Consider the following 18,893-nt stretch of genomic DNA (forward strand, 5'->3'; position numbering starts at 1 on the left):
CTTTGTCCAGATTGATGGAGGCCACTGAATCTCATGATCAAGCCACATTCTCAGCCCATCTCCTCATTTGAAAATCAGCCCCCTCATTAATCATTCACAAGTTGTTCACCAATTCACCCATCAGGTGCATCTCCTTTTCTAAAAGTATATTAAGTCATTCAGTGTCTCCATCAGGTATCTGGTTACCAAGAGAAACCACTGACCATCAATTATTGATTAGCAGCTAGACTAATAGATTATTAATTACTCAGAAACACTATCCAGCTTTTCATTATGTCACAAAAGATTCCTGGGAGTCAAAGCAATATTTTATTGGGTCTGGGAAAGGGTAAGTAGAATGTGGGCAAGTTGCATGAAGGGTACAAAGCAAAATATTGGGCCCTTAAAACAAAAGTCAGCCACTTGAAGCATTTAACTGAAAAGGTGAATGAATGCCCCTCCCAAAGAGACAGAAAGAATGGCAGCTGCTGCCAGAGAATAGAAGCCAGTCCCAGCATGTGTGTGCTCTGTGAGGGGAGAAGTTAGTGAGGCTGATTCTTAGGAGGTTGGCTCTGCCAGTTCACAGATCTTCATGAAGATACAATCCTTATTGTTCCTGACATTTGCCTTCGAGTCCTCCAGGAGTTGACGCACCTCATCATCGGAATAGTTTGTGACGCGGAATGTCGGGTATGTCTTGTGTCTCTGTTTAATGACCTCTGAGAGAGAGAGAGAGAGAGAGAGAGAGAGAGAGAGAGAGAGAGAGAGAGAGAGAGAGAGGGAGGGAGGGAAGGAAGAGAGAGAGAAAGAGAGAGAGAGAGAGAGAGAGAGAGAGAGAGAGAGAGAGAGAGAGAGAGAGAGAGAGAAACCATGATGTTACCAAGCAGCCCTTTCTGGATTGTGCCCTCCTCATTAGAAGAGAGTTAGCTCTGGAACCCTGTCATCAAAGCAACTCTAAGAACAGGCACCCACAGAATCTCATAGCAGGAAAGACCTCAAAGGGACTTTCCTTTCACATACTTGTACAGAATTCTATCCTCTGACATCCTTGACAAGTCATCATCTAACCTTGAATAAAAAGTCACCAGTGATGAAGAAAAAGTATGCCTTAACATCTCCTTCCCTTCACATACTTCATGACAGTGATGAAGCCTCCCAAAGCCTTCTTACTTACAAATGCTTCACTCCTTCAACCATCCCTCACAGGAAGTGGCTTCCATGTACCTCTCCATCCTGCTTGCCTTCTCACATGGAACTAGGGATATCTTAGGAACCATTACAACTTTTCCAGGCCTTTCTCTCCCTCTCTTTCTCTCCTCCCTTTACTGCTTAGCTCCCTCAAAAGTTACTAATAATCTTTTAATTGCTTAATATAATTTCCTTTTCCCAATTATATTCCTTCTTTATCTCTCTGTAGCCTTTTGCTACCATCAATCATCCTCTTCTCCTGATATTCTCTTCTCTTAAAGTGTTTGTGATACTACTCTCTCCTAGATCTCTTCCTCCTTATCCAACTGCTCATTCTCAGTTTCCTTTGCTGAATCTTCAGACAGGTCATGGCTGCTAATTGTCGGTGTCCTACAGGGCTCTGTCCTGAGCTCACTTATCTTCTCCTTCTGTACTATTTTATTTGGTGATTTCCCATGGATTTAATTGTCTTCTCTCCTAGGTTGTGAGACTGGGTGATTGGGAGAAAGGTGGTTACAATGGACAGTGACCAGAAAGTTAGGAAGAAGAGTTTAGGGGAAAGGATTCAGTTTTGGACATGTTGAGTTACAGATGCCTAATAGACAATTGGGAAGACTGGAAATCCAGAGAGATGTTAGGGCCAAATAAGTAGGTATGGCAAGTCACTTAAACTCTCAGGGTCTTAGTTTCCTCATTTGTAAGATAAGAACTACCTGGCTTCTGAGGTCCCTCCCACTTCTAAGTCTTTGAACTATGAAAAGTGGGATGTTTGGAAACTTGAAATTGTGCTGTTATAAATTTGTCCCATGGAGGTTTGGTTCAATATGATGCAAGTCTGTGGTGTGCCATATAGGAGGGAGAAGGGAGTGGGGCTGGGCAGCTAATAAGAGAAACAGGTAAAAGTTTTGGAGAGACGTAGCAGGAGTTTACTGCATATAGAGGGGAGACAGTCCACAGATGGTAACCGACTGCGTTAACACTACAAAGCCATGGGGCATTCGCTAATATTGTAATTAGTTACCAACTTCAGAATATTTAGACAGAGCCTGTGGAATAGCTCACAATGTTTATAAGTGGTAGAACTCACTATGGAGGGAACAGCCTATTGGGACTGTAGCTATTCTGACTTTTAACTGGTGACACTGTTGGATACTGGATTAGCCACTGAAAGCTTATCAGGTTCACTAAATTAGAAAACAGAACTGATGCTGGCAGTTATTTCGGATTAATCAATAAGCCACCAAGCAAGGGGAGAAGGCTTGCAGGCTGCTGCTGAGGGCATTGAGGGGCACATCAGACTATTAACTCCAACCTGCATAGTTGAGTGGGATCCACAGGCAAACCTGAGAAAACAGCGTGAGACAGAACTTTCCTGACTCAGTGCCCATTTTCTTCCCTCCCCTGAAATGAAGAGCCTCCATCTAGTTGACCACAGGCCTTATTATCGTACCCTCTTGATAAATGCTAGTTGACTTGATTTGACTCATATCTCTCGGATAGTGTGAAATCACAGCATATGATCTAGTTCTTCCCAACCTTACCTAGGATCAAACAGGACTCAAAGAAACTAGGCCAGGCACTGCTGTGCTGCTTCTTAGATACGGACCTAATAAGATGCACTAGCATCTTAAGAGTGCCCCTTACCCCATCTCACACTAAATTCTTCTGGCCCTTAAAGGGGATGGCCAATAGATCTAAGATGGGCATTGATGCAAGTCTGGCTGGCAATGGCAGAAAAGTTTGGAGAGCCTGGCTAGATCAAGAAAAAGGTGGAAGAGCCATGAATGATTCTAAACCATGCCTGCTTCTAAGAATCCAAAGTGTGGGGAGGGGGCACCACCACAAATCTTTGCTCTGCTCAACCTTGTGTTGACAACATGCGGTTGCCATCCTGTGCCTTGATTCTCTATTTCTGTTACCTCTACCTCTGTTTCTCTAAGCACAGAAAGTATGTATATTCCCTATGCTAATCCTGAGAACATACCTAGGACTTGCCACATGTGTGGAAGGTGATGAATACCACCTGGGCCAAACTGAGGTCAACCCAAGTCCCTTCACCAAGCTACTCTGCCTAGAGGATATATATAAGTCACAAATCCCTCCACCACCACCATTCAGATCACAGGTACTTAAGCCCTTAGAACACTGGCTGTTACACTATCCCATTTCAGGCAGGACTAAAGTAGAGGGGACTACAAAAAGTAGGGATCACACCTTAGGGCTACCTGGAGGCTGGTAACAGCTTTCTTTTTCTAGGTGAGCAACCTTCACCAAAGCTCTGCTTGCAACCCTACAGTGAGCATTCCAGGTGACAGAAAGGTCTTTGAACCCAGTACCACAATGCTCTTTAGCCCCACCTCCACCAACACAATGCAAGGTACCTCAGTAGCCATGCAGCCCAAACCCATACCTTCGCTGCCACAATTCACTTTATTGAAAAGTGGGAAGTGCATGACCACTGGCGCCTTCTCCCCTTCAAAGATGTAGAAATCAGAGGGAGCCTTGGCTTCTTGGTCGAGCTTAGCATCATCCACCAGAGGGAAGGGGATATTGCAGGCTTTGCAGTACTTCTCTGTGTCCTTGATCGTCTGTGGAGAGGTGGTACAGACACATTGTAACTACACCTGAGGTCTCCAGAGGCTGAAGGGTCTCTAGAGACTTTCAAGCCTCCTCCCAAAATTACACTTTCGAGAGAGGGAAAGTGAGGCTAAGCTGAGAGAGAAAAGGATGGATGAAGGTCCTACCATGAGTTGGGGATTAGGAACCAGGTCTCATATCCCAAGGGCTCTTTCTTCCTTGATTACTTCTGACTACGGTCTTTGGAAGTTGAAAATGCCCTTCTCATTACCTTAAATGGATCCCCTGCACTGAAGTCAAAGGACAGGATGATATCAGTGTTCCGCACTGGGGGCAGAACCAGAGGATAGGCAGAGTTGATAGTGAAGCCAGCATCCATCAAATACACATTTTTCTTTTCTGTGAGAAGCTTGTCTTCAATGTCTCCTCAGAAAAAAAAAAAAAAAAGAGAAGAGACTCTCTCATAAAATCACAGAATCTCAGAGCTGGAGCTGGCCCAACTCATTCCTGAATCAGGATCACAAGAGCCATTGAATAGAAAGTAACAAAACCTCAGAGATGTGAGTCTACTCATTTTTATGGTTAGCTGTGGCCTCACCCACCATCAACTAGAGACACATTCTCTTCCATTCACTAATCAAAAATCATTCTATGGATGCTCCCTCAAAATCCCCTTCACACTCCCCACCTCTTCTTTCTCTCTCTACTCTCTTACTTCGTTTCTGGTCCCCCACGCCAAAAGAGCTCCATGGATGACCACTGGTGGGGTGAAAAAAGGAGATGGATAGAGAAAGATATGCCGTCTTCATATATCTGAAGGTTGGATATGTTAGAGGCTGATTTAATTATCTGCCTGGTCCCAGAAGGCAGAACTAGGAGCAACGGAAAAGAGGAAATATTATGCCAGCAAATTTCACCCAGATATGAGGAAAACCTTCCCAACATATCACTCCATCTCTTGACTCTAGGCATTTTTATGGTTGTCTCCCATGCTTGTAACACTCTTCCTCCTCACCTCTACCTGCTGGCTTCCTTCATTTCCTTCAAGTCTCAGCTAAGTCTCACTTTCTGAAAGAAGCCTTTCCTGGTCCCCCTTAATATTAGTGATATCCCTCTCTGGATTTCCCTCAATTTCTCCTCTATCTTGTTTGTACATACTTGTTTGCATGTTGTCTTCACAATTAAACTGCAGACTCCCAGAAGGCAAGGAATGGAGCTTTTTGCTTTCTTTGTATCTCCAGTGCTTAGCACAGTGCCCAGCACAAGGCAAGTGCTTACTAAATACATGCTGATATGACACAGCATAACAAAGATACTTGTCCCAACATAGAATGGGCTGTCTTGGGATCTTATCCCTATCACTGAAGGTTTTAGAGCAGAAAGGGGACAACCACTTCTCAGAGATGCTATATGGCTGCCCAGATCTAGATTGGCTAAGAATGATCACTCCAGTCCCTTCCTGCTCAAATACTGTTATCCTAAAAATCCCTTACCATACTTATACAGAAAGTTATGCGTTGTTCCCCACTTCCATCTTAAAAGACAGTTGATGGTCTTCCATAAAAATTTTAGGAAAGATGGCACACTGCCTAGAGGAAGAGAAATTAGAATCAGAATCAAAGAAGTCCAGTGTTGGGAAAAGCAAGGATCAAAAAGCCAGATAAGTTGTATAGAAAAAGCAGAGAAAGTAGAGCCCTTAAATCTGAGTTTGAGACCTGGCTGTGGTGCTTACTGGATATGTGACCTTGCCCGAGCTCTATGGACCTCAGTTTTTTTCACTAGATCAACTCTAAGATCCTTTATAACTCTCAATTTTGTGATCCTGGGATATTTCAGGCTAAAGATTGGAACTTGGGCCAACCTTTGCCCCTCTCTAAGCCTTAGTTTCACTACCATGAAAAAAAAAAGGTGTTTGGAAGAGGCATTCTCAGATGGCCCTTGAGCTATGATATCCTGTAGAATTTTGGCTGATTGCATCCCACTCCCTACTGCCCTCACCTGCCTCCAAGGAACACATTGGATATGTAACATTAGAGAGATGACCGGTATTCCCCTCCTCCCCAGAAGATACAACTGCAGCTGTAGGAAATTTTCAAAGTTCACTCACTCTGTTTCAACAAATCTTCATTCAAGGATTTTGCCAGCAAGCTCTGAATGAGCTGTTCCTGCTGATCTCGAGAGGTCTGGCCCCAGCTCTCAATCATCTGGTTGATCAGTGTCATAGCCTCAGAAAAATATTTGTTCCCTGTGGCCAGAAAGAGGTCGCATCATTCTCTACCTACTTTGAGGGTTCCATATGTACTGACTGAGTAGCTCCGTGTTGTAGCCCTTTGACCAGGAATCCAGCTAGTCCAGAAGAAGGTAGGACAAGAAGTGTGGAAAGCGATGAACACATCCTTCTGGACTTCAGAAGCATCCTGATGTACCCTGACTGGCTATGTCGGCACCTTGGCCAGCTCACTCTAGGCCTCACACAGGATCTTCACCCAGGAAATTTTGTCAAATGTTTTTGGAGGGTATAGCACCTGAGGCTGTTTGGGAAGTCTTCAAGAGTTTTGAGAACAAAACTGAAAAATTATTCTCTATCTCTGCTTCTGTGCCCATACTGTCAGCCTCTTTTATCTGTCCTTAGCCCTGTTGCAATCCTTCTTCCTACTACCCTCTTCCTTAAAACATCTCACTGGCATAGGTATTGTTACAGAGCATTACACTTGAGTGCAGTTATACCCATGTTTCCTATCTCAGCCAGATGCCAAATCTCTTTCCTTAAACTTGGGACCCTCTGAAGGAAGGTCTGCATTATCAAGCCACGACTGTCTCAGTGGCCCAGATATGGCTCTTCCCTCAGACTAAGGGATCTCCCAAGGGCAGGACTGTGTCTAAACCTCACATCAGAGACTCTTAGAGGTGAAAATCATCTTCTCTTTTAAACTAGGAGCTGACCAAAAGTTGATGTCTTGTTTTATTCATCACATCAAAGGCTTCCTGAAGGTAGAGTTAATAAAGGATGAGACCTAAGTAAAGGACACTACACACACACACACACACACACACACACACACACACACACACACACATTTCAAGATTAAGCCCTCATTGTGTAGTAGCAAGAAGCCTAGATTTCAAGTCAGAAGAACATGGTTCACCTCCCAGCTCTGCCCCTAACCCTTTGTGGGATCAAACAAATCCCTCAGGTGCCTTTTCTGAAAAATAAGGCTAAAGGTCATTATAGCTTTGACATGCTATGACATTCTGCTCAAGGGAGGGGCTCTTTCCATGGTATTGAATCCCTTACAGGAACTACCACCATCCCTTCTTACCTGTCATTATAACCTGCAGATTTTTCAGGGTGGGCAGACAGTCTCCCTCTGTTAGGAAAGTGTAAACCAAGTTGAATAGGTGATTCACAGTGATTTTCAAGGTAACTCCTGATAAGAAAAGTCACAATATAAATAATGCCCCTTTATTCTGAATTCCCCAGGCCCCAGGGGCCAAGCAGAGGTGGCTGAGAAGTGGAGAACCCTCTCTTCAGGTAGGAGGCTGAGAAAGGTAAGAAATTATCTGTTCACAGGTAGATGTCTAATGGTCCAAGCTAGAAGGTACTAGGAATTAATAATCTTAGCACTTAAGCCATCTTCAGAAGCTATATCAACACCAAGATCCTTAGAGAGGAGGAATCCAGAACCTCCTTTGTTCACCTAAATTGATCATCTTATAAGCAAACTCTTCTTTAGAATCACCCTAAATCTCCCTTGCTGGATAGCAGCAAATTTAGTAGAAAGAACGCCATGAACTGAAATTGAATTCTACATCTGGCAATTCCTACTTGTGTAACAGTAGTCTGTTGGGGAGAGTGATGTGTAGGCCTTAAAGCACTGTGAATATAGGAGTGATAATTATTATTGTTATTACTGTTTTTAAAATCATAAAGATGGCTGAATGAATTGCTATGTCACAGCTCAATTCTTTTCATTTCCTCAAGTAGAAAGAAATACAATAGAAGAGAAGGATGGTTATGATGTCTGTCTTCAAGTATTTGAAATCAACCATTCAAGCAAGCAAGCACATAGGAAGAGCCTACTGTGTTCTAGTTACTGGCTTTATAAATGAAAAAAATAAAGGAATCCTTACTGTCAAGATGTTTATACTTTCCCAGAGGTGACCACCCATACATATATAATGATATACAAAATAAATATATGGATAAGGACTAAATTTGCAATTTTATTGGTACAGGTAGTTTCCAGGAGAGGAAAATTCCCTTTTACAATGCAGGATCTCATGTCCTCAGCAATTTAAAGCCCAAGAGAGTTGCCTAGAATACCATGCCCAGGGTCGTGGTCAGTATGGTTTTCAGACAGTGCAGATGCAAAGGTGAAGGGGTTGTCCTGTCTAGTGACAACAAAGCGTGTTTGCCTTGGCATTTACTGCCTGTACAGCAAGGGGAAGTGACTGGGTTATCCTAAAACTATTTTACAAATTGATGCATTGAATCTCAAAGGGATGAAATGAGGAACACAGTTAAGAAGAATGGTTCCCACTGATAATAAAATGTCATGCTGTCAGGAATGATTCAAGAGCCATTGAAGCCTGTCCACATAATCCACCTCAAAAAATTTCAGACAAGATGGGCATCTAAACAACAGGGTCACTATGAGTCTCGAGACAATTGGGTAAGACTCATATATTCTAGTGAATCTCTAGTTCTCCAGCATGGTAGTGCTCCAGCACTACTCTAGTTCACTGACTTCATGGCAACTACTCTAAGTGGTGTATGTATAAAGTGTGATCCCTTCACTATGAGACCTTTTTGGTTGCTTGAGGGAGAAGAAAAAGAGGATTCATGTGAAAGATAATGACAAAAAGAACTTGAAACTCAACCCTCCCAAAAATGATTGAGGAGAGATGCAGATGTTCTACAGAGGTGAAAGAAAACTGTTTCTCATGTAAATTTATCCACAGGTCCCGATGGAAGACACATCAACTGAGATAGGGAAGACTGCAGGGCATTGTGTTCTATCCACTCATTTACAGATGATTATGTAAACAATTTGAAGATTTAAGTAGAAATTAGCAATCCAATCCAATACCTGTTAAGAATGCATGAAATAGTTATATAAGGACTATTAGTGTCATTCTTGTCAGAACAGTGGAATTTTTTAATTTACATCATAAGATAGAAACATGTCACTATTTATAAGGAAGCCCTGATTTGAAGCATTATAAATGATATGAAGAAAACCAAAAGATATAGAAAATAAGATAGGAGAGGCTGAGCACAGGAAGAGTCAGAAGCTGAGAAGAGAAGGCATAGAGAGAAGCACCTGACAAAACACAGAATATAGAAGCTGATGGGGATGAAGCAAGGCTGACAGGTAGACTTTACAAGTGAAGTCAGTAGCTGTTTGATTAGAGAAGAGCTTTGTAGGTACCTGAAGGTTGTTGGAGAATGTCAGGAGCCTCCCTCTATGGAAAGAGTTGTTAGGCTTATTGTCAGCTAGTGCGACTTGTGAGACAGGAACCTTTCAGGAGTGCCTGAAAGTTTGTTACTCTTTTACTGCCTTTTGTAGTTTGAGAAGGGAGAACTTCTCATAGCTCATAGAGAACAGATCTGATTACGTTGGATGATTCCAGACTCAATGGAACTGCTTTTCACCACAAGAGCATAATATTATATTTTGCTGAAAGAGCTCAACACTTTATGATTGCCTTGCCACTGGCAGCTATGAAAAGAACTTGACACTGCTTCAGTAGTCCAAGCATAGCAATCAAGTGCCTTTGCTCAACAGGAGAGCAACTAGCTGAAAACTGATTTTGCCCACCAAGTGATGCATAGTGCATACCAAAGAGACCAACAATTCTGAAGACTATTCCAGAGGCATTTGTTGCCCCAGGCATATGGGCTTCTCTATTTGACTTACTGCTTGACTCCAGTAAGTGTGTGTCCAATCCAGACACCTTTTCTCTCCTTTAGGGACACTGTTCATTAGTGGGAGTGTGACCCAGGTTCATGGGAGGACTGTAACTTTTCCATTATGACTGTTCTTGGCTACTACTGAGTAAATGTTATGGTTACTTTTGCTTTTGCCTTATTATTTAGTAAATGCTTCATATTTAAGAGTCAATTATCCCATTTTCTCTCTGGTTCCCTGTAAACCTAAGGGAGTTGACTAGGTTTCCCTAAGATCATTTCACAAGTTGACCTACTGAATTTCAAAGGGATGAAACAATGAATATAGTTAGGGAGCATGGCTCCCACTGAATACAAGGGTAGAGCAGGCAGGTATAATTCAAGAGCCACTGACTCCAGTCCACATAATTCAGCTCATGAAAGCTTCAAGCAAGATAAGTATATTTATGTGGCCACAATCACCCAATATGACCTTCTTAAAACTGATCCTTGGGTCAGCTAGCTAGCACAGTGGATAGAGCACCAACCCTGCAGTCAGGAGGACCTGAGTTGAAATCTGACCTCAGATACTTACTAGCTGTCTGACTCTGGGCAAATAACTTAACCCTGACTGCCTCAAAAAAACCTGCCCCTTGACACCCAGGGCCAAGCCCATCCCAAGGCATGAGAAGATCCAAGTTCAGGCCCTTACCTTCAGGATCAGCAAGGAGCATTTCTTCCTGGATGCTTGAACCATGGATAAATTTCCCAAAGAAATCTACAAGGAGGATGTATATTCTTTCACTGGGGGTTAAGAGAAATGCCCATCTTGGCCCCAAACCCCACCTTGTTCCCCTTCCGTCCTTCTCTGAACCCTGATGAAAACCTGTTTCTCACACTTACCCCAGATGGTTTTGAGAATACTATGCATGTCAGCCAGAGCACTGCCCCATAGTGCTGTAGAGAAGAAGAGGAGGAGAAGATCACAGAAAGTAACTGAAGGCTGGGTTCTCATTTGTCACTTTGTATCTCTGAGTACCAAAAGAACACTGCTCTATCTGTTTGCCATGCTCCTGCCCCTTCAGATTATCAGAGACTACAGATACCCAAGTCACCACTAGGGACATGGAAACTAAGAATATTGCACAGCTGAGTACCAAATTATATAAAGAGCTAACAAGGTTTCATCTTGGGGTTCACATCAGCAAGTAATCTCAGACAGTTCTGCAGAGACTTTTCAAGCTGCCCCCATTCTCTCATGGAATCCCAAAGGTGAGGAACCTCTGGGAACCAAGATTCTAATTGGATGCCAAAGGTGTGAGAGTAACATGTGAAGGGCGGACAACTCCATGGCTCCTGTTGCTATGCCTCTTGTTGGAGGCTAGATTCAGTGCTTACCTCGCAGGTAGGAGAAATCCCTTTCAGGTTGTTGTTGTATGAGCTTCCCTCCCTCAAACTTGCTCCCATACTGAGTGGTAGAGACATAAGCACCAGGGGTTGAGTAGCCAGGTGTGGAGTAGCCAGCCCAGTCAGGAGTGAATTCAAACCAGGCATCTGGGAAGATTACAAAAATGTGGCTTTGATGAGTATTTGCACCAGGGTAGGAATCACAACAGGAAAAGAAAAATTCATACCATTGTCTGGGGTTTTCACAAGGATGGACTCACACCACCCTGGGGCTTTATATCCAACTATATTCACACTAAAACATGTTCCCATTTCATGTTCCCTATCATGTGCTTTTCCCAGAGAGATCTACTCACTATATAAGTCTCTTCCTAGTGACTCCCTGGCACCAACTAGTTGGAAATAATCAGGATAGGAGACTGGACCAAACCCAGTGGGAGAAAACCAGATTGGTCAGTCAGGATTGCCCCGTTATTCATTTAAAAAGGTACTGGAGAAACAATTTGCAAACACCAAAAAGTAATGTTTTAAAAGAGGCTGAGGATCTCCACAAGCATGGAGAACAGGAAAGTTATTATAATGAACTGCAATGAGTATGGGATGTTTATATTTCTGCCACAGTCATGTGACTGCTTTCTATGTGCAAAATACGGGCTGCTCTCCTTCCCAGGAGAGAAGAATAATAGCACAACATACCTTGAGAGTTAGAAGGAACCTCAGTAGCCAAATAATCCAATATCCACTCACACTAACCCTAATTCCCTCACGTACCTGACAACTGGCCATCCAGGGTCTGCTGGGATAGCTCTAAGGAGAAGGAAGGCACCACCTCAGCAGAGAGGCCACCAAGGAAGGTGCCTCCTCTGCAGGGAGGCCACCAAGGAAGGCACCATGGCAGGAGGGAGGCAACTCTGCTTTAAAATACTTCAAATGATGGGGGGGTTTTCATGACATCAAGGCTAAATCAGTCTCCTTGTAAATTCCTCCCATGGCCATCTGAGATGAAGTACAACAAATCTAACCCCTCCTCCACAAGACAACCATCCGTATATCTGAAGGCAGCTGTCATGTACCCCTAAGTCTTTTCTTCAGACTAAACATTCCCAGGTCTTTCAACTAATCCTCAGATGTCGTGAATTTTACACCCTTCACCAACCTGGTTGCCCTCCTCTGGGTACTCACCATCTTATCAATGTCCCTCTTAAATCATGGTACACAGAACAAAACATGATGCAGTGGTAAAGAGGTTCAAATAATTCATCTCTATGTTCCACATTATGATGGGAAATGAAGTTATTCTTTACAAAATGGAAGTGGGGCTTCAATGTGAAAATAAAAAAGTTTAAGAAAAATGTGAAGAAGCAGAGGGAAAACTTGACCTATGTAAGTAAGTTGGAGAATGGAAGAATGTCACAAAGATGAGGAAGGGAAAGGCTGCCATTGTACATTTGAAACCTCAACAACAAAGTTGCAAAGAGGGTGGAGCTAAATGTACGTTTGGTGAAGAAGAAGCTGTATATTCTCTGAGAAATGTTAAGGTAGAGCCACAATATCTATCAGGTGAAATCACTCAGTAATGATTAGGGGGAAATACCAAGGAGCAGAAGCTGTTCAGTGTCTCTCAGCTGAGACCTACTCAATCAGCTGTGTGTTGACCTCATAAAAATAGAGAGGTCAGTTGTCTTCTTCGAGTATGTATCTGATGCATAACAGACAACTGAACCAGATTCGTCAAAATGGATTACCACCACCAACTTCCAGCAATCCAAGCACAAATACTATGGCCAGATGAAATCTAAAAAAGTATAGCCAAATGTTGCAAAGCCTTGTGGGGGATAAAAACTAAAGACCACAGGGGCAAATGGGGAGTTTTTCTTCTTCCTGTCTATTGACTAGAGGTACAAATGAGAAAAACTGAGCAGAGAAATGAACAACTGACAAATTTAATATTTGAGAATGAAATTTGGATTTCTGGACCATGAATTAATAGAGGAATGACTGGCTACTGGCTGGGGATAAAATATACCTTAAAAATGCTGAGAAGGATGTATTTTCCAGTGTCTTGTAAATATAATCAAAAAGGCTCTCCACAGAAAATGATGGGGGAGGGAGAAAACTGGCTATCTATCTATTTACCTATCTACATATACATATATATGTGTATATAATAGATCCTCCAAGCTAGATACCCAAAAGAGTAGCTATAATGAAGAACAGCAATTGAGATACCCTGGGCGTACTCCAACATGCACACCTGATTTGTGGAAAGCAAATCTCTGAGAGTTCTGAGGAAAGATGTGTAGGACCCACAGACTAAAATGCTAAAGAGGAGGTCAGCCCTGGAACCATGGGGATTTCTCAGGGATGTAATTCTGAAGAGAAAAGGAAACAATTTTGATGAGGAGGAATAACACAAACCATCTGAAGAGACCACCATGGATGCACAAGGAACTCACTTATGTACCTAGTTTTGTAAAATATATTTGCAGCAGATAGAAGCAGAGACGTGCAGCAGAAGATGAATATAAAGTCATGGAACAGTCTGTAAGAACTGTATCAGCTGTCAAACCTCAGAATGAACAGAGGCTGGCAAGGGAGCCCAAAGATGAAAAAAGGAAGTTGGGAGCTATGTTGGGGAAAGAGGAAAATCAAAAAATGGTAGGGCTACTGGCTATGGGTGTATGGCACAATGAGAGTTGACAACAGAGAGAAAGCAGGGATGCTCATTTATTTTCCTTCTATTTTCTCTCTCAAAGCAAGATATTTTTGCACTATAAAAGACAAAATGAAAATGTCTAACAGAGTGTTGCTACTCAACATATGTAAAGAGGTAGTAAGTTAACACCTTGCTGAACTTACTGAATTCAAGTCTCCTGGCCCAGATGAGAAACACTGTTGCATTGGATGGCTGAGGTCCTCTCAGTGATCTTATAAAGACTGTAGAGAATACGGGCCACAGGACTAGAGAACTGTAAATGTTCCCTGAAGTTTAGAAAAGGGGAGGGATGCAAGGAATAAGCTGTAAACTATTTATAGGCCAGAGAGTTCAACTTTGATTCTGGGGAAATGCTACAATGTATAAATAAAGAGATGAAGGAGAAGGAGGAAGAGGAGAAGGATAATAATAATAATAATGTTAGCAATAGCTAACAGATCTAAAGAGGGAAGAAGTGATGACAAGGGCATACAACTGTACCAAGAACAGGTCATGCCAAACTAACCTCAATCCCTTTGAACAGGTCATTAAACTAGCAGATCCTGGGAATGTTTTAAATAAGTTTGCCTAGACTTTAGCAAATCACTTGACAAAAATATTCTTGGGGAAAAGATGGAGATATGTGCCCTAGATGATAACATAGTTTAGAAATTCAGTGTTGTTTGTATGGACAGATTCAAAGAGTAATTTATGAAAATAGGTTTATTTTGACATTTCTATTAATTATTTGAAAAAACGCATAGATGACCTTCTCATCAAATTTAGCTATATCATAAACATGGGACGGATGGCCAGTCAGCATAATAGACAACCAAGTCAGGATCCCAGAAACTTTTAGCAGGCTACCTACTAAATTATTGTGCTAAATTTAAGACGAAATTCAATAGAGATGCCAAGCCCTATACTTGAGATTCAAAAGGCAACTTCTCAAATACAAGATGAGTAGGAGCCACACATTGTCAAACAGCAGTTTGTCTAACAAAGATGTGCATGTTTTCGATGGCTAATGTAGCTGGATTGTAGAGTATGTGGAGAAGAGCTAAGTATGGGAAGACTGACAAAGTAGAAAGGTGGCCAGGCGGTGAAAGGCTTTGCATGTCAAGCACGGGAATGTATCCACTGGTCAGGAATGGTGAAGTGGGGATTCTTGTTCTGTTATGAGTTTGACTAGATGGTCACTGAGATCCCCTCCAACTCTGAAATTCTGTGAAGACTCTGCAAACTTTTCCACAAAAGATCTCGGCTCCATGGGCTACGTAGACCTTCCTAGGACAGTGACCCTGGCCATACGCTGCCTGACGTCACTGCCCAAAACAGGTTTTTTGGACAGATATCTTGCCACCCCATCCTAAGTCTCCTCCAGGGGAGATACCAGGACCATGCTCACTCAGATTCTCCTCCTTTCCACTGGAGTTGAGGTCCTTGCTGATGCTGGCGAATATGGGATATGGCACAGTCCCCATCTCAGACTGTTCTCTTGCATGGGACAGACGGCCACCTAGAAGCTGATTGGGTTAAGAGGAAGAGATTTCAGTACAGAGAAATGGAAAAGGATTCAGGGAGTTGCGTCCCCCATGGAGCTAGGAGGTGCCAAGAGGTTACCAATTCACAGGGTTTCCAGCTGAAAAGGATCTCAAAACATGATTGCTACTCCAACCATGTCATTTTTAAGTAAGAAAACTGAGGTCCAGAGAAAGTCATTTGCCCAAGGATCCACAGAGAATCAGCAGCAGGGACAGAATTTGAACCCAAGTCTCCTGACTCTAAAACTAGGGCACTTTTGACACCTTCGGGATGGAAGGGATCCTCCCTGCCTCACCACCAATAAGTTAACATGAGGTTACCCACAGTGCCCTAACGATTAGCACAGTAAGTGGCACATTGTAATACTAGTTGATTGACCAGCAAACAGGAGGCCTGGGCTGGGGTAGTAACCGGCAGGAGTATGGAATGCAAACACCTTCACCCTGAGTTGAAACCTTTCCCTGATCCCAGCTTCCCTGGGTTCCATTGGAGAGCTTACTTCCTTTGTAAGGTAGTAGACAGCAGAATAGGACCAGAAGTCAGTGAGGGAATAGTCATCCCTCTCTGCAGCCACACAGAGCTGATCCAGGGCAACAGAGAATATCCAGGAGTCCTCCTGCAGCCGCCTCCTGAGCTCATTTTCCATCTTCCCCAGGTCTTTCCACCCATCGCTCTGGGTGAAGAGGGAGGACATGCACCTGAGGATGAGTAAAGCATCTGTGAGCCTGGCTGGTGAAAGATCTGGCCACCTACAAAGCCATTAGGCCACTAGGAGACACCCTAGTGCACATAGCACCAGCCCTGGAGTCAAGAAGCAAGTGACTCCACCTCTGCCTGCCTCAGTTTCTTCAACTATAAAATGGGGATAATAGTACCTCCCTCTCAGGGTTGCTGTGAGGATCCAATAATATAGCATTTGTAAAACTGCTTCACCCAGTGCCTGGCACACAATAGTTCCTCAAGAAATGCTTGCTTCCTTCCTCCCTTCTATTATGGCTTTCAAGTTCTTAGCAGTTCACAAAGACCTCGATGGCCCTTCACTCTGAAAACCTATTGACAATTAGCCCAATGCCTTAATTACAGAACTAGTCAGTTTCCAAAGTGCTCTATACTACAGCTCTGCTTTGTAATCCACAAAGCCCATTCTTCCTCTCAAACTCTATAATTTCACCAAGTTCTTTGTCATTCATTGTGTCCTCACAGAAGCCCCTTCAATATCAGCTGGGTGGTAGGCTCAACATTATGCATGGAGCAAGTGTGGTCAGGAGACAGCAGGGAATTTGTGGAGTGGGATTTTGTGGAGCATAGAGCCTGGGTGTGAACCCAATTTCTTTCCTCCAGGTGGTGTCGTGGATTCCCTCCCCAGAGACAGCACACACACTGAGAGGTTCTTACCAGGTGGAGCCAGAGACTCCTGCAAGATATGTGACCATGTCCAGAAGCCCCACATGGCTCAGTTCACTAAGGACACCTTGGCAGGCTATGGCAGCCCTCAGGCCCCCACCAGAGACCAGCACAGAAACCACAGGGCCCTAGGCACAGTAGAGAGAGGGGTGAAAGTGGCTTATCAGGGCTCATACCTGGGAAGGGAGGTGAGAAAAGGAAGTATTACATCAGGGGAGTTAACAGAAGGTGTTGGGTAATGAATAGTTGGGTAAGGTTTAGAGGAAGTTACATTCCAAGAGGTAGGAGGAGGTGGGGATTCACACCCTGAGGAAAAAGGGGAGAAAGGATGATTGAATTCCCATTGAAAGGAGGAGAAAAGGTAAATGATTAACTCCTGGGAGCAGGAGGGCCTATAAAGGTACCAGAAGGGTCCACACCCTGGAAAGGCAGTGTTTCAGAGGTCAATAAAGCAGGAAATGGGAGGGGAAAGGCTGGAATTGAGTCCAGTAAAGAGTCAGGCAAATCCCAGGTACCCAGTTCAGGGACACTTCTGCAGAGCACCCAGATGGTCCCAGGTTCTGCCTAGACCATGGCCACCATGGCCTCCATGGCACCATACCTTTTTGACATCAAGGCCCAACCTCTTCAAGGCTTTCAAGACATGCTCCCCCCGATTTTTCACAGCTGTCTTCTCTTCTTCTGAGATTCCAAAATGGACACTGATATCAGAACTGCCCAGAATATTAAGAGGCTTGTTATGGCCAGCTCCTTGGGCTCAACCCCTTGTCCCTGAGTTGACTGGCCAATCTTCAGTTCTGCCCTGGAAGTTCTTCCCACCATCAGGCTAAACCCCTCATCTTCTCTATTTCTAACCCTGGCTGTCAATCTGCCGCCAATGGACCCACCTGACACTAAACCTTCTCTGCTTTTTATGAAACCACCCCCATATCAAGTTGGGTATCACATCTGCCTGGGGCCCCTCCTCACCTTTCATCACATTTCCCAGGGTGACTCTTTGAAATGCAGGCAACTTGCTGCAAAAGACAAAGGCTAGTAGAGGCCCTTTATAGAGACCGATTAGTAAGACTGCCTCCCCCTCCACATCCCCATCATTCTCACCAATAGCCACACAGGACCCCCTTCTCCTTACAGGCCTACCCCCTGACAGTTCCCTTTAACATTTAAGGCTCTATTTGGCATCTCCAACCACTTCATCTCCATCCTTACTCCTCTACCCCAAGGTGCCCATTTCAATTCCACATGTGAAGTTACCTGAAAGGTACCAATTAGACTGAGAAATCAGGACAGTACCTGGGGTATAGCCATGCCTGCCATCTTCACAGCCTCCACTGATCACAGAAAGATCTGAGCCAGATAAAAACAGAAGAGTGAGAGGAAAACAGAAGCTGCCTGCAAGGGTCTGTCTCTTTCTCTGTGTCTGTGTTTGTGCATTTCTCTATCTCTGCTTCTCTCTTACCACCTCCTTCTATGTCTCAAACTTTTAAAAATAGAAATTATTTGCCAAAAATAAAGCAGTTTCCTCTGTTTCCATAGCCTAGGACACCCAGAATTAAAAAGAAGATAAATTTAGGGTCATTTTCTCTATTAATCTGGCCTCTCAAAGTTTGAAAGGGTTTATTTCCCCACATATTACACAAATACAGATATTGAAAATATGAAAGAGGCAAACACTTCCATTCTGAACATCTGTTTCCTTCTCAGTCACATTCTGAAGGTTGTTTTTTTATATGGAAATTTCACCCATGAACACTGAACCAGGCAATGTGTGAAAGAAATGTATATGCATATGTGTGTGTATATATATATATATATACACACACACACACACATATATAAACAGAATATATATATACATATATATATATATGTATATATATATATATATATATGTATGTATATATATTCCTTCCTTCATAAGGTAGTAGATTACAGAATAGGACCAGAAGTCAGTGAGAGAATAGTCATCCCTCTCTGCAGCCACACAGAGCCCATCCAGGGCAAGACGTATGCATCAAACAAGAGGGTTGGATACGATAGCCTCTAAGCCACCTTCTTAATTCTCAGTCTATCATCCTAGCATCCTGAGGTTCTGCAAAGGTAAACCAATTCACTTTATAATCTGGAAACTTCTTTGGAAAATCAGAAAATCAGGCATGATTGACAGGTTTGTTCCTTTTTTGATCTTATGACAACTTGTACAGGAGA

General features: G+C 43.2%; 1 protein-coding gene across 1 annotated transcript; it reads right to left on the bottom strand.

Annotated features, from left to right (window-relative positions):
- Positions 1-295: 295 nt before the first annotated feature.
- On the bottom strand, positions 296-18,002 carry PLA2G4C (phospholipase A2 group IVC). Its single transcript, XM_078146712.1, has 15 exons — positions 17,979-18,002; positions 17,655-17,701; positions 17,287-17,398; positions 16,677-16,813; positions 15,781-15,979; positions 15,145-15,262; positions 11,033-11,188; positions 10,538-10,591; positions 10,347-10,412; positions 7,065-7,172; positions 5,852-5,989; positions 5,238-5,333; positions 4,016-4,170; positions 3,578-3,755; positions 296-698 (listed from the first exon to the last, which is right to left on the bottom strand). The coding sequence occupies exons 1-15, from the start codon at positions 18,000-18,002 to the stop codon at positions 538-540; spliced, it is 1,749 nt and encodes a 582-aa protein (XP_078002838.1). The 3' UTR covers positions 296-537.
- Between the last annotated feature and the right edge of the window lie 891 nt (positions 18,003-18,893).

Source organism: Phascolarctos cinereus, unplaced genomic scaffold, assembly GCF_003287225.1.
Source record: "Phascolarctos cinereus isolate Bilbo 61053 unplaced genomic scaffold, phaCin_HiC Scaffold_726;HRSCAF=1367, whole genome shotgun sequence".
In the NCBI taxonomy this organism is placed as follows: Eukaryota; Metazoa; Chordata; class Mammalia; order Diprotodontia; family Phascolarctidae; genus Phascolarctos; species Phascolarctos cinereus.

Excerpts from the sequence above, each read along its gene's own strand:
- PLA2G4C (XM_078146712.1), bottom strand. The coding sequence starts at position 18,002 with ATGGCAGGCATGGCTATACCCCAG. Across the intron at positions 10,413-10,537 it reads TATTCTCAAAACCATCTGGG|ATTTCTTTGGGAAATTTATC; the intron begins GTAAGTGTGAGA and ends TCCTCCTTGTAG. Across the intron at positions 4,171-5,237 it reads TAACTTTCTGTATAAGTATG|GAGACATTGAAGACAAGCTT; the intron begins GTAAGGGATTTT and ends TTTTTTTCTGAG.